The sequence below is a fragment of the Arachis stenosperma genome, chromosome 4 (assembly GCF_014773155.1).
Source record: "Arachis stenosperma cultivar V10309 chromosome 4, arast.V10309.gnm1.PFL2, whole genome shotgun sequence".
In the NCBI taxonomy this organism is placed as follows: domain Eukaryota; kingdom Viridiplantae; phylum Streptophyta; class Magnoliopsida; order Fabales; family Fabaceae; genus Arachis; species Arachis stenosperma.
This window is the reverse complement of record NC_080380.1, coordinates 146,030,378-146,050,190: the sequence shown is the minus strand read 5'-3', so window position 1 is coordinate 146,050,190 and position 19,813 is coordinate 146,030,378. Positions and strand designations below refer to the sequence as shown.

The window sequence follows — 19,813 nt, the reverse complement described above, 5'->3', positions numbered from 1 at the left end:
CAACATACATATTTATTTACAGAATGTATATTATTTATTTTACTATAGTATTATTTTTATATTTTTATCGTAGAGAAATATATTTTTTTAAAAAATTTTTAGTATGTCGTATAGAATAGTATAGTATAATATATATTTTATTTTAATATTTTTATAACAGAAAATTTATTTAAAATTAACAAAAAAATTATATTTAAACATATTAAATAACAAAAAATAATAGAAATTAAAATACACAATAAAAATATAATTTACCAACTTACATAGATTGGATGATCCAAATAATTTATAATATGTTTTTCCGGAGCTTTATAATTACGAACCATTATTTAAAATAAACACTACAAAATAATATTTTTTTCTTCTTATTTTTCACCCTTTCTCCTTCACGGTGAAGCAGCAGCAAGCCTTCTGAGGAGCAAACCCCCTTCCCCTGCCTCTCGCTATCACTTTCTTTCTCATTGTAGTTGAAGGCTTGCTGTTTATATAGAGCAAGAAGGCATCACGCTATTTACCGGGGTGAGACTTGTCCCCTGCATGCCAGCAGCTCCAGTATACCCCCTATGGTGCATCGGGACTCCGCGACGCCAGCTCCACCACGCCTTTGCGTGGTGCCAGAACCTGCATGCTGGCCGCATCACCTCGCCCCTGCGTGGTGAGGACACGTTGCACCGTAGCAGGGTCACCACGTCCCTGCGTGTTGACCGGCAGCTCCACCGCCGAGTAAATCCCCCCATCCTCCAATATTCTCCCAAAACACCAACTTCTTTTCCATAACAAAAATAATTTCTGCATAACAACACCTAAATCATCCCCTGAAAATAAATTACAGCAACAAAACAAGGCCAATTTTCACACCTATATAAAGTAAGCAATATAGAGTGAAATGTGAAAAAGAATCCTCTTCCACACTCCACCCTGCAGCTATAATAGACAACCTAAACAGGCCTAAAATATACAAACACAACACTTATTATCATTTACATCAGATGATACTGTGTACTTTTTAACCTGAAATATATGAAGAAGTTACATCTTAGGTAATATTCAAAATATACACAAGTGGCAAAAAGCAGAACATATTTAAGTTACATACAATGCAAACCATATCCCATATACATCATCTTTCTGCATAACATAAGAACAACTTCACATTGTTATTACAATTTTATGAACGACCAACATTAATCCTAACTGAATCTACATTATCATAATTCTCTAGAACCAAAAGAACAATGATACTAATAACTTCTACAACAATGCATATTTGTTCAACTTACATCTTATCTTATAATGAATAATCTCAAAATATATGATGCCTGAATCTGGATGGATATATTATGTTTACACTAATTAAGAGAATCATATAACTTGTTCCACAGATACTAATACATAAAAATGGAAGGGTTACATAACTGTATACTTAAGATCTGATTCTTTTTAATTTAGCCATCTTAATCACAGCAAATATATAAAGCTTGTCATATACATCATTAAAGAACTTGAAATAAGTATATCCTCCAAGATTTCTTCAAAATCAATGAGCAGCAACCTCCCCAAAACCGCATAATAAATCCAATTGCCAAAGCAATGTAAAACTCCTCAGTAAAAAATTGTTCTTCGTGATCATCATTTCTATCAACTTCATGCTGACTAGGAATGAGACAAGTTTTGTTAAATTTCCTATATAAGCAGATGCATATCTAGTTTGAAGTTGGGTACCAAGTGGAATTTGGCCTGACAAATCATTATATGATAGATCAAGAACACTGAGACAATCTAGCTGAGAAAGTTGTGAAGGAATCCTTCCAAACAATTGCTTTCTAGATAGATCAAGAAAATCCAACGATTTCAATCGTCCAATACCTTGAGGAATTTCATCAACTAAGTTGTTCCTTGAAATGTTCAAGAAACTAAACCAACAAGACTCATCATTTCATTTGGAATCTTGCCATTTAACCAGTTACTTGAGAAATCAATACTTCTCAGTAGTCCTAATGTACTTCTGTATTTTGACATTTTTCCTTTCCATATAAGTGAATCACTATCAGCATGAAATTCAGGCATAAGGACTTGCCATTACAGAAAGATTGCTTATGCATTTAGGCATATTCCCAGAAAGATTATTCAAAGAGAGGTCCAACAAATGAAGCTCATCAAGATTACATATTCTTAGAGGCATGCTCCCATGAAATTGATTGGAATGCAAGCTTAAGTATAAGCAGATTTGAAAGACTATTTCCATTCCAGCTAGGGAATGACCCATCCAGTTAAATTATTCTTTGCAGCATCAAAAAGTCCTAGCTCTCTGCAATTAACAAAGGACAATGGTATCTCTCCAGAAAAATTGTTATCACCTGTTAATGACTGAATTTGCCTCAATGATCCGATAGATCTTGGTAAGCTTCGATCAAAATAATTGTTGGACAAATCTAGGAAGCCTAGAGCTTGGAAATTCATCCAACATTCTGGGAGCTGTCCTGTGATGTGATTATTTGACAAATCTAAATATTCAGTGTTCACAGACATGTTTGAACAACACCTAGCATAGTTGAATATTTTAATATGATTAGTTCCGTCCATTTGCCAGAAATAATATATTGAGAAGTGAAAACCACTACGAGGATAGTTTAAGTTTTTAATGGAAAAAATACATAAAAAAAAAGAAAGAAAAATGATGAGAAGTTGTGAAGACTCCTTCCTCAAAACAAAAAAGAAAAGTTTTTAGATATATCAAGAAAATTTATCAATTTCAGTTGTCCTATAGCTAAAATTGATCTCCTCTCATTATGTTTCTTGAAATGTTAGAGGACACCAATGCTTTTTGAAAGCTTTTCTATTTTCTTTGAAAGAAGAAAATAATAATTTTATATGAAAATAGTTTTTCTTTTTCTTATATATTCGTCGCACCGTTGTATTAGATAACTTGCTCTACATGGGTTTGATAGTTTATCTCCCTTTATGTTTGAGATAACAATGTGAGGATTGATTCCTCTCAATTTGAGGTAAAATGTGATCTTTTATAGTATATTTTATAAGATTTGATAGTAGTGTTACCAATGGTTTTTTCTTTTATGGGTGCATTTTAAGATTCTTTCAAATTATATTCTAAAAATTAATTAATTTTTTTCTGTGGGTAAGTTTTCAAATTTTAAAAACCACTTTAACTAGTTTAAGAGATAAGAATGTGAAATTATGAATACAATTATAATTTACCACTAATTTAATGACAAATTTGCGTTGCATCACCTAATTGCAGTCTAGCTATGGATAAGAAAATAGATGATTTGAAAGAAAGTTTTATTAATTTATTTGTCAATATAAAAATAACTATAGATACAAGAAATTATATATTATCACTATATCAACAAAAATAAGTAAATAATTACTTTTTAAATTTTATTTAAATAATTATATAGTTATCTAAAAATACAAATATAATTAAAAAATTAAATAAAATATTTTATACTATTAATCTATCAAGTTAGATCCAATTTAAATTGCAAAATATATTGGCCTTTCTAAATTTTTTTCAAAGACTAGTACTTGATATATTTACTTTTAAATAAAGTTTTAAGTAGATTAGCCCATTAGTAGTAATAACAGTATAGCTATTATTTATGATTATGTTAAGTGCATATTAAAATTAGTCATCAAAATTAGTTATCAGGATAAAATATATATTAAAATATAAATATATATTAAAAATAAATTAAACTACATATATATTTATACACAAATATATTAATAACTAATTTTAATGTACGAATAATATTTTATATATATAAAATAAACATAGCAATTCAGTCTAATAGATTTGGTAAGCAGGAACCGAACAAAAACTGAACTACCACAAGTCCATAAGCACTTCCATAGTAACTAACACTTAACATCGTCCCTGAAAATAAATGACAGCAATAAAACAAGGCCAAGTTTCACAATCACACCCATTACCCATATAACAAATATTATGCAATATAGGTGAAATATGAAAAAGCATCCTCTTCACACTCCACTCTGCAGCTACAGCAGAAAACCTAAACAGGGCTAAAATATGCAAACATAACACTTACTATATTAACAGCATCACTAACAAATGGATACACATGCATGAAGATTCTGGCTGTATCACAAACAAAGCTCTTCTAATTTTCAACACAAGATACGGTGTACTCTTTTGCCTGAAAGATATAACAAAGTTACGTATTAGGTAATATTCAAAATACATAAAGTGTCAAATAGCAGAACTGCAGAAATATATATTTAACATAAAATGCAAATTATATCCCATATACATACATACATACATACATTATTAACACAAGAACAAGTTCACATGATTGGAGTTGTATGTGTAAGAAAGTTATATATACAATAAAAAAGTCTGCATGTATAAAAAGTGAGAGCAGTAAACATTCTCTTTCTTGAGTATAGTAAGTATATCAACATCTCTCGAAAACAGGGTATCATTAGAGATATTACATGAAAGATGAAACCCATTTATACATGAAAAATATTTTATTCATGACACTAAGTCACATAGCAACAAAATATATAAAACCAAGCTTCACATCCATATACAAATATTCAATTCAAAAAATCAGAAAATATAAACAGAGTGATATGAAAAAGCATCCTCTCCAAATTTCATCAACCCGCACCAACAAATCTATAAGAAATGGAAATCCTTAGCATACATGATACTTATTTTCAACAACCTTACTGAATTATGCACTTATCTCACTCCAAATGGATAACCATAGAAACCTTCCTGACATCATACTAATGTCAACAGGTATCACATATTCAAAGAAACAGAAACGCTAACCAGGCCATATTATATACGTAAGCTACTGTCTTATCTAGGAACTAATCAACTAAGCTGTGTTCTAACCATTAAAAACCAATAATATATTGTTTGCTGTGTCCAATTTAAAGTTTCCACTATAAAAAACGTACAGTTAACATTTTAGTGGTACAATATCTTGTTTCATTTACATAATGTCCTAAAAAAAAGAGCAGATATTAATTTTGTTGATATGCCAATATTATCAATATAACAACTATATAATTGAATGGAAGTAGTATCTCAGCAAAATATAAACTAGAAGAAATAGAAACGGTACGTACCTTCATACTTGAGATATGATCCTTTTTAATTTGGCCACCTTAATTGCAACAAATACATAGAGCTTGTCATAGACATCACTCAACAACTTGAAATAAGCATATCTCCAAGATTTCTTCAAAATCAATGAGAAGCAAACTCCCCAAAATGCCATAACAAATCCAACAGCCACAGCAATGTAGAATCCCTCGGTTACAAATTGTTCATCATCACCATCAGCATCATGTTCACTGATCTGGTGACCACGAATGGGACAAGTATTGTTGAGAGGAGCACCACAAAGTTTTGGATTTCCTGCATAAGCAGATGCATCCCTAGTTTGAAGTTGTGCGCCAAGTGGAATTTCTCCAGATAAATCATTGTATGACAAATCAAGAACACTGAGACGGTCAATCTGAGCAAGTTGTGAAGGAATTGTTCCTGACAAATGATTTCTGGATAGATCAAGAAAATCTATTGACTTCAGCTGTCCAACAGTCGGAGGAATGTGTCCACTAAACAAGTTTCTTGAAAGATTTAAAGAAACCAAGCCAATAAGATTCATCATCTCACTTGGTATTTCCCCTGTTAACCCATTGCTGGAGAAATCAATACTTCTCAACAATCCCAGGGTGCTTCCATATTTTGACATTTTCCCTTTCCATGTCAGTGATGCGCTATCATTATAAACTCCGGAAAATTTACGTACAGCAGCGTCAGTACGCCTATAAACACTGACATACTCATAATGATAGTAATCAATAATGGTTGGATTTGAATTTGCTTGAGTGGCCATAGCAGACAGATTACTTATGCATTTAGGTATACTGTCAGACAGAATATTCAGAGAGAGGTCCAAGACATGGAGTTCATGAAGATTGCACATGCTTAATGGAATGTTACCATGAAAATTATTGGAATGTAAGATAAGTACAAGTAGCTTTGGCATATTATCTCCAATCCAGGTTGGTATTGTTCCCGACAACTTATTATCTGCAGCATCAAAAATTTGTAGTTGTGTGCAATTATTCAAGGATGATGGTATCTCTCCTGAAAAATTATTCCCTCCTAAATGTATTGACATGATATTTCTTAATGACCCCAAAGACTTTGGCATGTTTCCATAAAAATGATTATTAGACAAATCTAGGACGACCAATAACTCAAAATCCATCCAACAATCCGGAAGTTCTCCTCTAAGGTTGTTGTTTGACAAATCCATAAATATTGTGTTTTTGGACGAGTTTGCACATAAGAGAGGATTTGCAGTTGAAAATCTATTATTGGACAAAAAGACTTCTGAAACAGTTGAAAGGAACGCTGGAATTGGACCTTCAAATAAATTGGAGCTCAAGTCAATGTTGCTTTCGCGCAAAAGATTAGGCTTAGATAGAATTGGGCCTTCAATTTTTCCTTTAATGTGGTTGTGAGAAATATTCAAACTCCGTATCGGGAAAAACCGTTCCCAAAACCAATTAGGAACTGGAGTAGATATTTGAGCTTGTGAAATATCCAATTGGTCAATATACATTTGGGTCTGAAGCCATTTTGGGAAGTTAGGTCCCAAATTGCAAGAAGCCAAGTTAGCCTCGCTTAAATTGAAAGGGGGAACCCATTCGACACTAACATTAAAAACCAATGCATTATGAGACAAATCCAGAGAGTCAAGATTGGAAAGTCTTGAAAGGTGAGCTTCAGATATCAAACCATGCAATAAGTTATTTGCAAGGCTTAACTCAGTTAAGTTGGATAGTTGTCCAATACCTTCATGTATGCTTCCATTTAATCTGTTGTTACCAAGTCGTAACTCTTCCAAAGATTGAAGCTGAGAGAGGTCAGGCACCATCCCCGTAATTTCATTCCATCTCAAATCCAATATTTTTAAGGGTTTGTGAGCACAACGAGAAAATACTTGAATAAATTCATGAAATTCCCCTGTAAATTTATTCTTGGATAGGTCTAGTTTTGCCAAATTACAACTATGAAACAAGGATACAGGTATCTGGCCTTGGAGCCGATTATTTTCAAGATTTAACTCCTCAAGGGAGCTCAAGTCCCTGAATATTTCAGGTATGGTTCCTGTTAAACCATTGTCATTCATTCTGAGAGTAACAAGGCTACGAGTGGAATTCATTAACCATGGAAATATGAAGGATGCATCCCTTAAAGAGTTGTAAGAGATATCCACAAAAGACAGAGAAGTGGAGAAATTAGCAGGGGATGCAAGTAATGAAGTGGGGATAGAATCAACAAGATTGCAACCATACAAGTCTAAATATTGAAGATGAGAAAGGCTACTCAGTTGTCGTTGCCAATTGCTGGCACCACTGAGGTTAACCGCACCAAGTGAGAAATGCCTCAGGGATGGAAGTTGAGACAACCATTGCAAATCAGAACTTAACAAGTAGTTGTCATTGTAAGGACTGAGGTTGAGATACTGTAAACGGGAAAGATTTCTGAAATGATAAGGAATGGTTCCGGTGAATCCATTTACACTTAGATCAAGATGTTCCAAGGATAAGAGATTTCCAAGTTGGGGAGGTATTGTTTCATTAAGGCTATTATAACTAAGATCCAAATATGTCAAGGATGACATGTTTGTGAGTTGAAGAGGGAAGTCAACTAGTTCATTGAAACTAAGATCAAGATACACTAAATGGGAGAGATTTGAGAACTGAGAAGAGATTTGTTGCGAAAAATCATTACATTGAAGATCAAGATACTGGAGGAAGAGTAGATTTCCCAATTGAGGGGGTATGTTTCCACCAAAGGAACAAAAAGAGAGATTGAGGTGTGTCAAAAATGTTAAAGAGGCAATGAAAGGAGGGATGGATGGAGTGTGAGTAAAGTGATTACCACTAAGGTCCAAATACTTCAAATGATGTAACTCACTGAGTGATGGGCTTATGGATCCACGAGTGTAACCATCACCATGAAGATGAAGCATGACAACATGGCCTGTGCTGTTGCTGCAGTTGACGCCTTCCCAGTTGCAACACTCCTTCTGCTGCTCCCCATCTCCCCATGAAGACAGCCAATCATCATCATCGCTCACATTGAAGCCACGTTTGAGAGAAAGCAGAGCTTGCCTTTCACTCTCAATGCACTTCCCACTTGGCACCGCCACTGCACTGCTGGTCCATGCAAGTAACTGCACCATCAACACCGCATAAACTACACCATTCATCATCATCACTCCAACCACACAATATTTCAAGTTAAGTTGTTGTATCATATCATATCATATGTGTGTTCAACAAGCTAAGGACATATTACCAATTTATAACCAACTGATTCAAATTATATTTCTCACTCAACAATCAACACATTGGTGTGGAAGGGGACATACATAACTTGTCAAGTGTGGGCCAAATGCTTCCACTCAACTTAGTCTATGCTCGACTCGTGATTCATGAACCATTATTGACTTAACAAGTCTACTTAATATATTTATATTCATCCCACTACGAAGCCTTTCAATTTGAATGCTTTAATTAAAGAATTACAGTGATGGAATCAAAATTCAAAAAAGCTTCCCTAGTTTCATGAGGTCTTGCTAATTTATGTACGCTGCATTATATGAGAGACTCAACGGTCAACACCAAACATATGTTCTTAGACTAATGTTAAGTGAATGATTATAAATTTTTTTAAAATACCATTTATATAAGAAAAAGTTTAGGGGTAAGCAGATTTTGTGGTTTTTAGCTATCAATTAGCATGTTTTTAATGGTGTGAGATTGCATCTAATGATAAAGAATCATTCAATTTTCTTTTAACGGTTAAATGCTGACCAGAATTTAATAAAAGTGCTGACTTCCTAGTTCTTAGCACTCCTCTTTATATAATTCTCAAATAGTTTAATTTTTTAATAAAAAAAATACATAAAAAACTAAAAAGAAAAATGATGAGAAGTTGTGAAGAGTCCTTCCACACAAAAAAAAAGAAGAGTTTTTTAGATATATCAAGAAAATTTATCAATTTCAGTTGTCCTATAGCTAAAATTTATCTCCTCCCATTATGTTTCTTGAAATGTTAGAGGACACCAATGCTTTTTGAAAGCTTTTATTTGAAAGAAGAAAATAGTAATTTTATATGAAAATAGTTTTTCTTTTTCTTATATATTTGTTGCACCATTGTATGAGATAACTTGCTCTACGCGGGTTTGATGGTTTTTCTCCCTTTATTTTTGAGATAATAATGTGGGGATTGAATCTTCTTAATTTGAGATAAAATGTGATTTTTTACCGTATATTTTATAAGATTTGATAGTAGTATTAACAATAGTATTTTTTCTATAAATAAGTTTGCAAATTTCAAAAATCACTTTAACTAGGTCAATAAATAAGAGTGTAAAATTGTGAAAACAATTGTAATAATTTACAACTACTTATTTAATAACAAATTTGCCTTGCATAACCTAATTGCAGTCTAGCTATAGATAAGAAAATAGATTATTTAAAAGAAATTTCTATTAATTTATTTGTTAATATAAAAATAACTATAGATACAGGGAATTATATATATCACTATATCGACAAAAATAAGTAAATAATTACTTTTCAAAATTTATTTAGATAGTTAAATAGTTAATTGAAAATTAAATTAAATATTTTGTACTATTAATCTATCAAGCTAGATCTAATTTAAATTGCAAAATATATTGGACATTTTAATTTTTTTCAAAGACTAGCACTTGATATATTTTATTCTACTTATCTATTTAATATGCTAAAATTGGATTTTTTTCCGCTAATAGAATTGAGGTGTCGATTTTTTATTAATCCATTTTCCTATAAAAATGAATGTACTATTTTTTCTTCTAAGTTTATTTTATAAAAATGTCTTTATTATAATTATATTATAATTAGCATTTAAGTAATAATATATAATTATACTAATTTAAAAAATATCTTTATTATAGTTATATAAAATCAGTATTTAATGCATTATTAAACTACTTATCAATTATTAATCGAAAATAATTTTTAATTATTTTAATAATAATAATAATAATAATAATAATAATAATAATAATAATAATAATAATAATATTGTATAGACACAAAATTAATTAGTTAACAAATTGAATTTTAATTATTATGTTTTATTTTTTACTCATTTTTATTCATTAGTTATTTTATTTTTTATATTTACAGTAAATATTGAATGTAAAAAAGTAAAAAATAATATTGATTGTTATCTATTTTATTTATTTAGAGTCATAATTAAATTTGATATAATTGTAGCAACCAGCAAGTATTTATAATTAATAATAACATTATACTATAACTTTAAGTTGTATAATATAATAAAAAAGACCGTAACAATTTATATCTGCTTTCTATATAGAGCAACAATATTATATATATTTATATATCTCTTTTTTTAGTTCTTTCCTAATTAAAAATATTGGCACATAATTAATGTAGATAACATATACACTGAGCAAGTATCTCCATTGAATTAATCATAAAGGTTAATAAAAGATAATGGCATAATTTTTACCTAATTATAGCAAGTATCTCCATTAAAAATATTGGCTAATTATTACCGTGTACAATAAGTGTGTGTATATGTATATATAAGGAGTAATAGTGAATTGTAACAATTATTTATCATCTAGAAAATTCGTACTTCAGACATAGTTCTTTTTCTATTTATTATTTTTTATACTTAATGGCCTACGATTCTATCAACAGTATTACCTATGGTGGATTATGTAATGAAAAAATTTGAAAAATAAAGACAAGAATAACGAGTAAAAATAGTCTGCGAGTGCTATTACAAAATCATGGACACTTGAAAAATAACTACACGATGAATGTGGTATATAGAGAAGTTTTTGAGATTTTATAATGAAAAGGTAATAACGAAATCTCTTAATTAAATTTATTAATTTATTAAAATTTATTACTATCAATTTAAAAAATTGACAAATTCTAAGTGCTAATGGGTAATGCATTTTTATTGTACATTTATAGCTTGAGAATATTAGAAATATCATAAAAAATTGTATTGTTTTATTCTCCTGATAAACAATTTTATAATTATGTTAATTATATAATTTTGTATACTAACATTGATATAGTATTATTTCAGGTATATATTTTGCAGGTATCAAAGAATAGTGTTAAGTTGTTATTTAGTGGGTTTAAATTATTTATTGTTTATTGAAGAATTTTTTGCATTAGAATTCTCTAATAATTTGTAATTCATTTTCAGCTAATTTTGATATGTTCTTGCACATATAACAATTTGTTGGAGGATTTAGGTATTACTAGATTATTTATGGTCACATTTATTATATATGTCTAATTTATTGAAGAAAGTAGATTATTAAAATCGGTAAGAATAATTCTCCACATACAAGCTTTTTTTATACAAGTCTTTACAAGTCATTTATATTAACGTGCTTCGAACCGTTACTGCACGTTTTTCACTGCACCTTCTTCTATCTTCTTCCTCTTCCTCTTCTTCTTCTTCTTTTCTTTCATTTCTTGCCTTCTCTTTCTCCTTCTTCATTTACGTGTTTTTCTCTTTGTTTTCTTTCTTCGTTATTCTCGATTTTTATTATTTTTGTCACAGCCCAAAATGAGCCATGACTGGCAGTCAGAAAAAAGAGTTCCCTAGCAAGCCTAACAGATTCGAATATAAGATATATAAATAAAAATATTACAAATAATTTTTGATAAATTTACACTTTCTAGAATGAATAATTACATAATTGAACAAAAATAAAATAAATAAATATAGATGAATCCTGCCTGTGACAGATGGAGCAGATGACGTCTAGCGGTCTAAGAACTCAACAAGGAATAGAACCCATTGCAGATCATTACTCTTGAATAGAAAGACTCACATAATCAAATATTTATTCTTGAAAAATATTTTTTAAAAAAAAAGGGTGAGTTATACAACTCAGTGACTAGACAGTACATCTATAATTCACATGAGACCATCTAAACATTATTATGAAAATAATTTTAGTTAGAAAATAATAATTTATATGAATAAGTGAATCAATAAGGGAGTTCTCATATAGAAATCAAATCAAATAGTCCACACTTGGGCGGCTCCACCTCTAAGGGTAGCCCTTTCCTCTAGTGTGTCTGTACGGAATAACAGATCCAACGTGTAGCCTACACGTTAGGCTAGCAACGCCCCTGCTAGCTGAGATCTGAGCCAGATGCATCTAGGTTAACGTCATAACCGCCGTTAACTACGGTTTTCTAATACGAGCCTCCCAAACCAATTCAAAACATATAATTTCAAATACATCCAATCATTGATCTTTCAAATATATACAGTATCAAATCAAATCAATCAGATAATACTTTCTTATCAGAAATCTTTTCAAATCATATTTTCTCAATCATAAAAACATATTTCATAATTTCAAAGTGAGTGCCAACAAATACTTTAATATTTCACAAGTATATATTCGAATAAAATCAATATTCTAAAATAATATAAGGCTTTATCAAACATATATATAGTCTCATATAAAATTTCTAAAGTATGAATTTCATAAAAATAATTATTCAACTATAATAAATCAATTATTCTAATAAAATCAAAGTTCTTCAATAATAGTTTTATAAATATAATTAAAAACTCGTAATAGCATAAACCAAAAGCTTAACGGTTATAAATGTAAAGCCTACTCACAGCATGGTCCTAACGGACCGAAGAGACCAAACCCGGAGTGTCGAATTAAAGAGTACGAAACTGCGCAAAATTTGGACCGGAGTAGCGACAACATGGAGCTGGCGATAATTCTGAGAATCTAAGACAGGCAAAACTAAAATCGAATTAAAACAAGGACAAGATAGATTAAATGGTGGCATAATAGGACATGAAAGCTAGAGCAGAATCAAGGAAAAAGGCTGGACCGGGATAATGATAGGAGCGGTTCAGCTCTAGCAACAATAACAACTCCGACGGCAAGGACGATGGCTTGGCTTAGGTACATCCGAACGGCGATAGGAACAGCGCAGCAGCGGATGGTCCCTCCTCCTTGGCGTTTCTCTCTCTCCGGGAACTCCTCTCTCTTCGAAACTCCAAATCTGCAACTACGACAACAGCGGCGAAGCTGGCTTTGATGGGCGGTAGCTAGGCGTTTCTTGGCGGTAGAGGCACGGCGGCCATGGCAGCAGCAGTTCCATCAGTGACGGTTTCCTCAAATCATGTAACTCCAATGACAACAGCGGCATATTAGAGGTACTTCGACGACATTCTCCTTTTTTTTTTTGAAACCGCAACGGTGATCATGGCAGCAGCAGTGGTGGCTGAACAGCCCTCTGCCTCTTAGCACAAGCCTCACACGACTCCTTTCCTTGTTCTCAAGGCCCCTCTCTCCTTTTGCACATGCGACAGATGATGGCAGCTATAGTAGCAGCGGCAACGCTAGAGCCTTCGGTGGTGGCAACGGGGTCACGGCGAGGCGGCGGTGACGGAACACAACAGCAGTGATAGTTCTAACAGAGACTGGTCCCTCAGCGATGGCAGAACCCGACGACTCTTCTCCTTTGACGCGGGCTCTCTTCTTCTCGCGACAACGCCGGCAACGACTACCCACAGACAGCGACTGAGCGGCGCGATTCCTTCCTCCATCGCGGCCCTCTCTCTCGCCTCAGTTCTGATCCGTGATGAAGACGACTTCTCGGACAGTAGCAGCGGCCTCCCCTCATCCCGGCGATGGCGATGCGACAACCCTGAGCAGTGCGGCGGCAGCGAGTTGCGGGGTCTCCCTCTCCCGTCAGAAATCTCTCTTCTTCGTTCCTCTTCCTCTCTTCTTCGTGTGTGTGTGGCTTGTGGTTGGGTAAAAGGTTTCAAGGTCAGGGTTTCCCAATTTGGGAACTAGGGTTTCTGATTTGGAAAAAAGAGAAGTAAGGGTATTTTAGAAATTTTACATTTTACCCTCCTTACAAAAATTTTTTCCCTCGAAAATTGGTATAACCTGCAAAACTTTACTTGATTTTAGCACTTTACCAAACATGAGAAAGAACTATAATGAGGTGCAAAAATTACAAAGTAGGTTTGTATTAAAACGACGCGGCGGACCTTCATCTACTCTCATTCCCTTGACGACTCAAGCATACATAGCACCTTTCACTTTGTTCATCATTTCCAAAGTACATTCGAACGTTAATCATCAGGACTAACCTTTCAACTTGTACCAAGATCTCCTTAATTTCCTCCTCATAACACTTCTGCTTCATAATCTTCTTATGACGTCACACACTTACAAGTTTCACCTTCCAAGCCTACGAGTCGTGTCCTAAAAACTAACGTATCGCTTGCTATATCTAGGAATTGCATGTAACACTAAAACAAGGTCAAGTTTACTCAAAAGGATACAAAACTTACGAAGCGAAAAAGCAAACATCATAGATGGCGTTCGCAAGAACTTGGAAGGATGTATAAGATTGCAATTAAGATGTACAAAAACAATGAAGTGTGCCAAAAAGAGTCAATCACATCCTAATAAGGAAATCTAAATCGAGGAGCTTTGATAGAAGCAATAAAAAAAGGATGGAGTATTAAATCGAAACAAATTCAAGCTGAATAAAAAGAGCAACTAGCTCAGACGAGATGACTACTAAAGTCTATGGCAATGTTCACGAAGGTTTAAGAGAATGATTAGTAACACAATCAAGCAAGGATATGCATAAGCAAAAGGACAAAATCAACAACAGAGAAAGCAAAGTAAAACATAAATTAAAAATGCGACAACACAATTTAGAATAGCCAACTTAACAGTCATAAAAATTTGAAAACAGTGTCACAAAAATTAGTATGCTTCCTTTCCTGTTCTATAGAAACCTTCAACGAAGTGCCTTTAGATTATTATCATGACCTTGGATATTAAGTAACTATGTCATTAATAGATAGATTATGTAAAACATAACGGAAGAATATAAGCAATCATCTTATTATCCTCTAAGCCAACATTTACATGTACATTTAACTTATTATCATTGTAAAATACACTCAAATATTTTTATATGATCACACAGTTATGACTTAATTTACAAATAAAGCACATAGCAAAAGAATTTTATGAAATTAAAGTAATAAGACTAGAGTTTTATTTAAAACTGGTTTCATTTCGAAATTCAAACTGAAGAATTTCCAGTAGAGGAAACAAGTTGCTATTGTGTTAAGCATTCTTCAGAAAAATCAGATTTGACATCCATAATTCAAAAACTCACCATAAATCATAAACTTAACGGAAAGGTCTCAAATTCACCAGTCCAGTTCCTTATATTCCCAAGCTTAATCCAGACTTAGTCTCATGCAATTTCGATCATCACAAAATTAGTTATAGATTTTCAAAGTTTCTAACTTCTTTTAAAATAATGCAAAAATCAGATTTTATATTTCAACTTTGAAAAATCATAACTAATTCTCCAGTTAATACGAAACCTCCAAAATTTAATATTAATAACTATAATTGTTGTAGTTTGCTTAGCTTTTACTCTCATATCATTCCAATCACTATTAAGTTACTAGTTCACTTTCAAAGTCGTCGTTTTATTTTAAAACTCAGATTTTCAGCAAGTAGTTTAGTATTTCAAAATTCAACATTTTTAATACCTCTTAAAATCAATTCCAAATCAACCATCAGTCAAGTTCACAATCATTACAATATATCAATCAACCAGCTTAACGGCAATCAATCCAATGTAATCCACCAAAATTTTAGAATTCCCAGTAATTATTGGTCAAACAATTCACGATTTACATAATCAATCAATATCACTAAATCAACAATTCCAATCACATTTTCACAGTCACAATTCAGCCTTCATTTAATCAATCAATTACTCACAACAATTAAACCTATATGCAGTTATTCAATAAATTTTATGGGCATTCTAAAATTAAAATCATTTAAAATTAAATCTCCTACATATGCAACAATTCAAGGTTTAAACCAGAACATAGTTAACTTGCACAAGGTAAAGTAACTTCAAGCAAAATGCTTTTTCGGATCATAAATTTGGAACTAGAAAACAGTTGAAAATCAGTAAACGGATTAGAAACTTGTGAGTAAAGGGTCTTCAATGAAAATTCAAACAAGCAAAGCATTGCAGAAGTGCGAGGATAAAACTTGCATTGATTAAAAGTTTAGAACAAAGGTCTATAAAAGAAGGAAGCTTGAACATTCAAAGCACTTTCCCATAAAATAAATAATGTTACAGCATTAAAAAATCAAACAAATAAAATGCGCAAAAAGAGAGAACTGACCAATAAGTATAAGTTCAAAACTTTTGAAAAGTATTGAAAACAATGCTCAACTCAGGTGTTGAAAAAAAACAAAGAATCTTAGATTTCAGAACATGATTGAAAAACAAACGAAGGAGGAAAGAAAGACCCTTCTTCAGAATTCAATGCAATATTCAGTACACAATAAACTAAATTAGTTTGAGTTGTTTTTCACAGCAAGGAAAAGGTATTAATCCAAAGTAGCATCAACGCATCAACCAGTAGAAAAACGAAAAAGGAAAAGAAAAGAAAGCATGTGTTTTGAAAAAAGTGATTACTACACAGAAGTTTCTATGCACAAAAATTCATGCCCCATAATTTGCATGCTATTTTGAGTCATTTTACCATGAAAATATGAAGTGTTGTCAGTAACTGAGCAGAAGCAAAATGAGTAAAAAATTAAAATCCAAAAATTTCAGAATCAAAGGAACCCTAAGATTGAAAAGAGAAGAACTTGAAGGTTCCCAGAAGAAATAGTGCCCTTAAAAGAAAAGCTATGTTCAACAAACAAAGCCATAGCAGAACAGATTATCAAACAAGAAAAAGTTCAACCAAACATTCAGATCAAAAAAGATCTTCAATTCAACTAACAGATCATAAAAAAATTTTTTGCCACACCTAAACGGAGAAAATTATAATTCCAATCTAGCAAACAAGAATAACACTCCATGCATATATTTGTCATGTAGTTCTTCTACTTGAGCAACCGAATAACAGTTTTTTTTAAATTATTGATTCGAAAGAAAGAATCACGAGTGGTTCAAAATTATATTAACTTCAAAGATCATCAACATAAGAAGAACAAACTTTTTTTTATCGAAATCCAGAACAAAGCATCTCAATCAGTAGCTAAGTGAATTCACAATCCACAAATCCAATTACTGTTCTATAAGAGGAATAAGATAATAATTCACAGCAAAAACATATCGAATCTTCTAGATAATAGATGAAATCTTGAAATCAGAATCCATAGAAAACAACATGAAGATGAAGAAGATTAAAGCAAATATTCACAAAAGCGAGGAAGATTAGAACTAGCTACAAGGCAGGAATCGCAAACCAGAACCGAAACTGAAGTCATTGCAAAAGCAAGTTCATGAAAAGTTACCAAATAATAACTCAAGGAAGGATACAAAGAAGAGAAAAGATGTGGCAAGAATCGATAAATGACTCATGATGACAAGAACCAGAAGACAAGAATGACAAAAAGAGAAGAATGACATTCCTATAGGCCTCTGATAGTGTCACAATTTGTACAAATAGGCGCGCTTCTATTTATACAATTGTGATCCTACCATAGGATACTTGCCCTATATTACACAAATTAAAACTAAGCTCTGATACCACTCTGTCACAGCCCAAAATGAGCCATGACTGGCGGTCAGAAAAAAGAGTTCCCTAGCAAGCCTAACATATTCGAATATAAGATAAATAAAAATGTTACAAATAATTTTTGATAAATTTACACTTTCTAGAATGAATAATTACATAATTGAACAAAAATAAAATAAATAAATATAGATGAATCCTGCCTGTGACATATGGAGCAGATGACATCTAGCGGTCTAAGAACTAAATAAGGAATAGAACCCATTGCAGATCATTACTCTTGAATAGAAAGGCTCACATAATCAAATACTTATTCTTGAAAAATATTTTTTTTAAAAAAAGGGTGAGTTTTGTAACTCAGTGACTAGACAGTACATCTATAATTCATATGAGACCATCTAAACATTATTATGAAAATAATTTTAGTTAGAAAATAATAATTTATATGAATAAGTGAATCAATAAGGGAGTTCTCATACAGAAATCAAATCAAATAGTCCACACTTGGGCGGCTCCACCTCTAAGGGTAGCCCTTTCTTCTAGTGTGTCTGTACGGAATAACAGATCCAACGTGTGGCCTACACGTTAGGCTAGCAACGCCCCTGCTAGCTGAGATCTGAGCCAGATGCATCTAGGTTAACGTCATAACCGCCGTTAACTACGGTTTTCTACTACGAGCCTCCCAAACCAATTCAAAATATATAATTTCAAATACGACCAATCTTTGATCTTTCAAATATATACAGTATCAAATCAAATCAATCAGATAATACTTTCTTATCAGAAATCTTTTCAAATCATATTTTCTCAATCATAAAAATATATTTCATAATTTCAAAGTGAGTGCCAACAAATACTTTAATATTTCACAAGTATATATTCGAATAAAATCAATATTCTAAAATAATATAAGGCTTTATCAAACATATATATAGTCTCATGTAAAATTTCTAAAGTATGAATTTCATAAAAATAATTATTCAGCTATAATAAATCAATTATTCTAATAAAATCAAAGTTCTTCAATAATAGTTTTATAAATATAATTAAAAACTCGTAATAGCATAAACCAAAAGCTTAACGGTTATAAATGTAAAGCATACTCACAGCATGGTCCTAACGGACCGAAGAGACCAACTCGGAGTGTCGAATTAAAGAGTACGAAACTACGCAAAATTTGGACCGAAGTAGCGACAACATGGAGCTGGCGATAGTTCTGAGAATCTAAAACAGGCAAAACTAAAATCGAATTAAAACAAGGACAAGATAGATTAAATGGTGGCATAATAGGACATGAAAGCTAGAGCAGAATCAAGGAAAAAGGCTGGACCGGAATAATGATAGGAGCGGCTCAGCTCTAGCAACACCAACAACTCCGGTAGCAAGGATGATGGCTTGGCTTAGGTACATCCGAATGGCGACAGGAACAGCGCAGCAGCAGATGGTCCCTCCTCCTTGGCGTTTCTCTCTCTCCGGGAACTCCTCTCTCTTCAAAACTCCAAATCTGCAACTATGACAACGGCGGCGAAGCTGGCTTTGATGGGCGGTGGCTAGGCGTTTCTTGGCGGTAGAGGCACGGCGGCCATGGCAGCAGCAGTTCCATCAGTGACGGTTTCCTCCAATCATGTAACTCCAATGACAACAGCGGCATATCAGAGGTACTTCGACGGCATCCCCCTTTTTTTTGAAACCGCAACGGTGATCATGGCAGCAGCAGTGGTGGTTGAATAGCCCTCTGCCTCTTAGCACAAGCCTCACACGACTCCTTTCCTTGTTCTCAAGGCCCCTCTCTCCTTTTGCACATGCGACAGATGATGGCGGCTATAGTAGCAGCGGCAACGCTAGAGCCTTCGGTGGTGGCAACGGGGTCATGGCGAGGCAGCAGTGACAGAACACAACAGCAGTAATAGTTCTAACAGAGACTGGTCCCTCAGCGATGGCAGAACCCGACGGCTCTTCTCCTTCGACGCGGGCTCTCTCCTTCTCGCGACAACGCCGGCAACGACTACCCACGAACAGCGACTGGGCGGCGCGATTCCTTCCTCCATCGCGGCCCTCTCTCTCGCCTCAGTTCTGATCCGTGATGAAGATGACTTCTCGGAC

At 33.0% G+C, this 19,813-nt stretch overlaps 1 protein-coding gene across 1 annotated transcript; it reads right to left on the bottom strand.

Annotated features, from left to right (window-relative positions):
- Positions 1-3,830: 3,830 nt before the first annotated feature.
- LOC130976739 (receptor-like protein EIX2) lies at positions 3,831-8,330 on the bottom strand. The gene is made up of 3 exons (XM_057901665.1): positions 8,000-8,330; positions 5,131-6,100; positions 3,831-4,181 (listed from the first exon to the last, which is right to left on the bottom strand). The coding sequence occupies exons 1-2, from the start codon at positions 8,298-8,300 to the stop codon at positions 5,133-5,135; spliced, it is 1,269 nt and encodes a 422-aa protein (XP_057757648.1). The 5' UTR covers positions 8,301-8,330; the 3' UTR covers positions 3,831-4,181; positions 5,131-5,132.
- Positions 8,331-19,813: the final 11,483 nt, after the last annotated feature.

What these genes read in the sequence shown, in the direction of transcription:
- LOC130976739 (XM_057901665.1), bottom strand. Translation starts at nt 8,300, where the DNA reads ATGATGATGAATGGTGTAGTTTATGCGGTGTTGATGGTGCAGTTACTT. An exon ending in ATCCATAAGCCCATCACTCA is followed by an intron (nt 6,101 to 7,999) that starts GTGAGTTACATC and finishes TTGATGCTGCAG; the next exon opens with ATAATAAGTTGTCGGGAACA.